Source organism: Sabethes cyaneus, chromosome 3 (assembly GCF_943734655.1).
Source record: "Sabethes cyaneus chromosome 3, idSabCyanKW18_F2, whole genome shotgun sequence".
NCBI lineage: Eukaryota > Metazoa > Arthropoda > Insecta > Diptera > Culicidae > Sabethes > Sabethes cyaneus.
This window is the reverse complement of record NC_071355.1, coordinates 55895737-55903359: the sequence shown is the minus strand read 5'-3', so window position 1 is coordinate 55903359 and position 7623 is coordinate 55895737. Positions and strand designations below refer to the sequence as shown.

The 7623-nt window shown below is 38.1% G+C and overlaps 1 protein-coding gene across 1 annotated transcript; it reads left to right on the top strand.

Moving 5' to 3' along the window:
• Window positions 1–1193: 1193 nt before the first annotated feature.
• LOC128740191 (cuticle protein 19-like) lies at window positions 1194–1607 on the top strand. Its single transcript, XM_053835720.1, has 2 exons — window positions 1194–1214; window positions 1275–1607. The coding sequence occupies exons 1-2, from the start codon at window positions 1206–1208 to the stop codon at window positions 1605–1607; spliced, it is 342 nt and encodes a 113-aa protein (XP_053691695.1). The 5' UTR covers window positions 1194–1205.
• The last annotated feature ends 6016 nt before the right edge of the window (window positions 1608–7623 follow it).

Genomic DNA, 7623 nt, shown 5'->3' with positions numbered 1-7623 from the left:
AATCTGTTTCAGCAAGTGTTACGTTCTAAATTTATCTCAATGTTTTTATGTTTACTGTATTAGGTGCTAAGAGCCGCAAGGGTATTGCTGCCGGTTGGTAAAGTAATAAAGCAAAGTAAATTAACTGTCCATTACGCTTACCATACATTATGCCTTCCGCACATTATACCTATCGTCCAATACGCCTAATGTACATTATGCCTAATGTCCATTATGCTTAATGTCCATTATGCCGAATGTATTTATGCCTAAGATCCTTATATTTATTGCTTTTCCGCCTCAACCAAAGAAAGTTTTAAAAAGTTATGTATGGGACATTTATAGAGTTAATTATTTTCTATAATATTGCTGAATGAAGTATTATTCTACTATTGCAGAGCAATACTTAAGTCAGCAATATTGTAGATAATAATTAGCGCCTCAAAGCAAATGAATAAGATAGCCCTGCTTAGCGTCAAACTAGAAGAACTAATGTCGGTAATCGAATTGCTGCCAAAAATTTATAGTTTGTAAAATTTTATGAAGCACCTTATTAAACTTTAGACTGCAATACTAGCCGTTACTTTGAATACTTCGATGCTAAAATATTCATATTCGTATAAGCGTTCTACTTTCAAACCGTTCATCATTCCTTCGATTGTGCCAACGATGATTCGCTCATCAAAGTACACTTTATTATCTTAAGCTAGTTTTCCAAAATTCTACTTTGAAAACCTGTATCAAAGTTTCTAAAGATTTCGAAGTAATCAAAAGAAACTGCCTTTGCAAAATTCTCATCAATCATCAAATGATTAAAATGAAATTCAATTTGAATCGATGCTTTATAGCATCTCTCGGTGCACAGGAGTGTAGCTCACATTCTTTTAAATAACCCTGAAAAATCACTTTATGGCACACGACTGTGTGCCAGTTGAACATGTATAAATAATTTTAATTAAAGCCGTTCACCATGTAGATAGCAATCCATCGATAGCCGCAATTGTTAATCGAATTAAATATGCAAACAATCGAAGAAAGTCAGTTTGGTGGAGAATGAAATAGGAAATTTAGTTATTGTTGGGCTAAATGCAAAGCGAAGGTCTAAACAAATATCATAAAACGAAAACCTAACTATTTCAGTATAAAAGCTAGCTGGTAATTGGACTCAACATCAGTTTCTGCTTAGTGTTCCAATAGCAAAGATCATCATTAACAGGAGATCCAAGATGTTGAAGGTAAGTTGTTTGGGTTCAAAAATCGAAATGCCAACCTGTATCATCTTTTAAATCTAACAGATCATCGTTTTGGTTGCCTGTGTGGCCGTTGTTGCTTCCGCTCAATTCTTCGGAGGAGATCATGGTCACGATGATCACTACCATACTCATCCGAAGTATAAGTATGAATACGGTGTCAAGGACCACCACACCAAGGATCACAAGAGCCAGTGGGAAAGCCGCGACGGTGACCACGTCAAGGGACAGTACACGCTGGATGAAGCGGACGGCACTCACCGCGTTGTGGACTACACTTCCGACCACAAAAGTGGATTCCAACCGCACGTGCTGCGCAAGGGACACGCCAAGCATCCGCACGGCGAAAGCTGGACCAAGATCGAACAGCACTACTAGACTATTCGGACAAAGCTAGTGGCACCAAGGAAGAAGACGTGAGACGTACGGACTTTTCAGCAAAAATTGTAGCACTTCGGTAAAAGTAGGCTATCTCTGTTTGACTGCCTCTTTTTTTACTATTGCTAATAAAACTGCTTTATATTTGCACCATTTTTGTCTTTTAAATTGATTCTGTTTTGTACAATTTTTATAATCAAAATGTAGATGATATTAAAAATATCTAAATTTATCTCTAGTAATTTGATGTATATTTTCTGTAAAGGTCTAGTTGTCGGAGAAATATAATTCTGCAAAGAGAGCTAATCATTGCAATAAAAAATCGCAACGATTTAAAACTTTCTAGTTAATACAATGAGGATAATATTTTTTGTATATTTTTCCTGAAGAAAAAATAGTGGCTGCTATCATGTTCAGTACATCGCACTTTAAATGTGCAACTTCTTACTGATTTACTCGACACCTCATTTATAAAACTAAAATAAAATCGCTTCAGTATGCTCCCTGTTCTCGAGCAGCAGATTCCGATCAATAACCTTACCATCCACACTTCGACCACGTCACGAGGGGGATGGATGGGGAGTGGGGGAGCGAGTCCGTCGTACACCACCCGCTCAGCTGGGACCTGGGAAAGTAGATTGCGCTCTTTCCGTTCCATCACCTTCGCAAGCTGAGCTGTCGTATGTTGCTACGTTCTACATCCGAAATTGGAGTACATAATCCGGGAAATTTGCTTCTATCGGAAGAGTGCAGATAAATGAAAAATTCCAACCGCACCGCCCGGCCCGCCCGGTTCTTCTTGCAATAGAATGTACTCCTACCCGCACTTCTTCGGTCCGCTCTCGTTTGGTGAGTTTGAACGATGTGAAATAGTTTTACGTATGGATTGATGTGAGGGACGATACTAAAATTCGTTTATGTGAGCTGCCAATCCAAATCCAAACAAAATCAGTGATAAAATAACTTTTTTATTGAAATAAAAGGTAAAGGATTAAAGTTGAAAACAAATTCAGGATGTGGAATTCACAGTGCTTCTAATCATTCATGACTATTTAATCGTCGAATGATTCAGAAATGTCATCGGGTCAACTCTTCCGAAATTTACAAACCAGAGGTTTATAACATCTCTGGCCATCAGGTCGTTTCCGAAAATAAAACTTCCCTCGGTGAGGTTTGTTTTTCACTCAAACAAACACATATTTTCGGGTTAGCCTCATGACAGTGAGCAGGATTCAATGATTTGAATGGATAACCGGAACCAAAATAGAAATGCCAACGGCACTTTTGTCACAAGATTAGAAATTGATGGACATTTCCTTGATTGTGTTGGCTAACCAAAGATATACCTACTCTCCATCGTAAATAAATTTGTACGATGGTAGAGATCTTCGGTTGCGTGTCCTGAGAGCCAAAACATGTACGCTACGTATTTGTACTTGAAGGCAGATTATTTATCACCCGAAAGAATTATAGAAGTATAAATAGTATAAATAAATAATAGTATAAATAAATCTATACCTATAAAGAAGGATTTCTGTCTGTCTGTCTGTCTGTCTGTCTGTCTGTCCTGTGTTCCTTATAGAATCAAAAACTACTGAACCAATCGGCGTGAAAATTTGCATGTAGAGGTTTTTGGGGCCAGGAAAGGTTTTAGTGATGGTTAGAAACCCCTCCCCCCACTAAGAGGGGGGGCTCCCATACAAATGAAACACAAATTTCTGCATAACTCGAGAACAAATCAAGCAAATGGAACCAAATTTGGCATGTGTGTGTTTTTGGAGGCAAAATTTTTTTCTATGATGAATTGGGACCCCTCCCCATTTTAAGTGGGGGGGGGGAGGCTCCTATACAAACGAAATACAAATTTCCTTATAACTCGAGAGCTAATCCAGCAAATGGAACCAAATTTGGCATGTAGGTGTTTTTGGAGGCAAGAATTTTTTCTATGATGAATAAGAACCTCTCCCCACTTTAGGAGGGGGGGCTCCTATATAAATGAAATACAAATTTCCTCATAACTCGAGAACTAATCAAGCAAATAGAACCAAATTTGGCATGTGGGTGTTTTTTTGGTGACAAGAATTTATTCTATGGTGAATTGAGACCCCTCCCCTCTTTATAAGAGGAATTATAACTCCTCTCCCCTTTAAGAGGGGGGGTTTCCATACAAATTTCCTCATAACTCGAGAACTAATCAAGCAAATGCAACCAAATTTGGCATGTGAAGGTTTTCGAGAGCAAGAAAATTTTCTATGGTGAATTAGGACCCCTCCCCACTTTAAGAGGAGGGGCTCCTGTACAAATGAAATACAAATTTCCTCATAACTCGAGAACTAATCAAGCGAATTGAACCAAATTTGGCATATGTGTGTTTTTGGAGACAATTTTTTTTTCAATGATGAATTGGGACCCCTCCTCACTTTAGGAGGGGGGGTCCTATACAAACGAAATACAAATTTCCTCATAACTCGAGAACTAATCAAGCAAATGGAGAGGAGTTACTCCCCTTTAAGAGGGGGGGCTTCCATACAAATTTCCTCATAACTCGAGAACTAATCAAGCAAATGGAACCAAATTTGGCATGTGAAGGTTTTCGAGGGCAGGAAAATTTTCTACGGTGAATTAGGACCCCTCCCCACTCTAAGAGGGGGGGCTCCCGTACAAATGAAATACAAATTTCCTCCTAACTCGAGAACTAATCAAGCAAATAGAACAACATTTGGCATGTGGGTGTTTTTTTGGTGACAAGAATTTATTCTATGGTGAATTGAGACCCCTCCCCTCTTTATAAGAGGAATTATAACTCCTCTCCCCTTTAAGAGGGGGGGTTTCCATACAAATTTCCTCATAACTCGAGAACTAATCAAGCAAATGCAACCAAATTTGGCATGTGAAGGTTTTCGAGAGCAAGAAAATTTTCTATGGTGAATTAGGACCCCTCCCCACTTTAAGAGGAGGGGCTCCTGTACAAATGAAATACAAATTTCCTCATAACTCGAGAACTAATCAAGCGAATTGAACCAAATTTGGCACATGTGTGTTTTTGGAGACAATTTTTTTTTCAATGATGAATTGGGACCCCTCCCCACTTTAGGAGGGGGGGTCCTATACAAACGAAATACAAATTTCCTCATAACTCGAGAACTAATCCAGCAAATGGAACCAAATTTGGCGTGTAGGTGTTTTTGGAGGCAAGAATTATTTCTGTGATGAATTAGGACCTCTTCCCACATTAGGAGGGGGGGCTCCAATACAAATGAAATACAAATTTCCCCATAACTCGAGAACTAATCAAGCAAATAGAACCAAATTCGGCATGTGGAGGTTTTTGGAGGCAAAAATATTTTCTACGGTGAATTAGGATGCTTCCACACTTCAAGAGGGGGGGCTTCTACACAAATGAAATACAAATTTCCTCATAATTCGAGAACTAATCAAGCAAATGGAACCATATTTCCCATGATGAATTAGGACTTCTTACCTTTTTAGGAGGGGGGGGGCTCCCATTCAAACGAAATACAAATTTGCTCATAACTTTAGAACTAATCAAGCAAATGGAACCAAATTTGGCATGTGAGAGTTTTAGATGGCAGAATTTTTTTTCTGTGGTGTATTACGACCCCTTTCCCTTTTAAGAGGGTGGGCTCCCATACAAATGAAATACAAATTTCCTTATAATTTGAGTACTAATCAAGCAAATGGAACCAAATTTAGCATGTAGGAGATTTTTGAGTCTTGAATTTATTTTATGATAGTTAGAGACCTCTCACCCCTGTGGTAGGGGGATATGGACTCTCATACAAATAAAACAGACATTTTTGCGAAACTCAAAAACTAATCCAACTCGAGAAATTCGAGACTCTTCCATAAAACATTAATCAATAACAAGACCACAAAAACTATCTATAGTAACACTAGATCATTCAGGACGAGCCGGTCGCGAGTGTTGCCGGTGACCCGCCGTCGGAAGCGCCGCCCACATGATTTATGTACAACACAGGTTAATTTGTGGCAATACGAAGTTTGTCGGGTCAGCTAGTAATAAATAAATAATAGTATAAATAAATAATTTTTGTTCTTTTATATTATTAATATTGATTTATTTTCTACCACGTTAGCAAAATAAAAAAATGTGAAATTCTGGTATGAATAGTATTTTATTTCACTTAAAATACGGTTAAAGGCAATCAAGAACATTATTTTTCTGTATTTTTAGCACTCGTGATTAGAAGATTCTCCTAGAATATTTATTGCAGTTGACTTTAAAAAGAATCCATTATTTGTTTTGGGACAACGATTTATTATTTACGAATTATAGAAAAGGAGAGTTTTTCTTTTTTCAAATTCTATGGGTTATCACGCTTCAAATTATTCTTGACTAAGTCTAACTTCAACATTTTTCTTCAAGTAGATTCCGCCTTGCTCCAAAGTAGGATGCCTGTTGAGTGGCTTTTATCGCCGGCTCAAAGCTTACTGCACTATTCTCAAAGCTAATTCTACACACCCCGACAGGACATTATCAGCGTAGCATAACAAGTGTTCACAAAAAATACGGTCTGATCCATTATCCGACGGGGAAACCCTTTTTTCTTCGTAGTCTAAATAATTAACGGACAATCTTTCACGGAAGGCCAAGCCAAGCGCATTCGCCCGCCCGCCCTTGCCTTGGTCAGAGATGATGCTTCGCAGTCGGGGGAATAAATCGAAAGCTTTTTCATTTTCGAAGTCCTTACCCCTGCTGGATGATGCTGGCTGCCAGGCTGGCTTATGAATCAGTTAACAGTTGATGATTTTTTTTCCTCTGCTGTCCATCTCTGCTGGACCTGAGTCTGTCTCTCGGCTGATTAATAACTAACGAGTGCGTCATAATGCCAGCCCGAACCGATGTAATTTGTTGGAGTTGGCAAAATTAGCTCCGGGCTGTTTTGCTTCCTTTCTCGGTGGTGAAAATGAGTGTGACTTAAAAATTGTGGAGGGACCCCAATCCCGTAGTTGGTTAAAACTTTAAACAACCGAATAATCGGATTTTCCTAAATCTGCTAGATTCGCATTTAGCAAAGTTCAGTTTAGTAAATGTTAATTACGATTGACCCGCGCTAGTTAAAACGTCTAAATTTACGTACTACCGCTGACTTTAACTTTCACATGAGCAAAACCATGCGAAATTTTTGGTCAAAAAAAATTGTTTCTAAAGCTTGGTCTGCTAGCATTTAATATGTTTATGGTGTTACGTCTGCTGATTCATCACGAGCAAAAAATATCATCGACCCGAATTCAGAAAAATATTTTCGTATGGAGAATTTTAATGCTTTTGATGCTTATAGTATTTTTAATCCAAAATTCTGGTTCCGTTATTACCCCTTTCATGATTTATCCTCCCGTGCTGCCTACGTTTTTGGTACCATTAACGGATTATGTTCAGGTTCATTAAAATACGCAAATAAAATCCTTAACAACATATCACGTAGAATCCAAATATGGGAATTAACCGAACAAACTATCCCTTCTGGATCAGAAACCCATCACATTGCCGGGCGTCACTGCAAAAGCTGGATTTACAAATAACGACGAGAGATCTCGTTTCTGCTGATTCTGAATAATTGTGTTAATGGTTTCCGTATCAATTGATTCGAAATTAATTCAATGATTTATTATTTACTGTTATTTGTTGAATAAATGAAGCCGGCAAAATAATTAGACAAGGTTATCAAAATGCATCCAAACGATATTCGAGCTTGTTCACAAGCCTCATATTAAGCTAGCAATAGCAGAATAATCATCGTAAATTACAAACTAAGGTCAACAATTAAAATAATATCCGATTTAATTGAATTCCTCCGTACCTGATAAAGGGTAGGTTCATAGGCAGAATGCCATAATTCATGCGACATGCATTCAAGTGTAATAGTAGCTGGTTGGAACATCACTTCAGCCGCAACGGACTAGTGTTTTCAAATACAATAGTGAGCTATCAATCTGTGTCACAGAAATAGAAATAGTCGAAAGATAAATATTC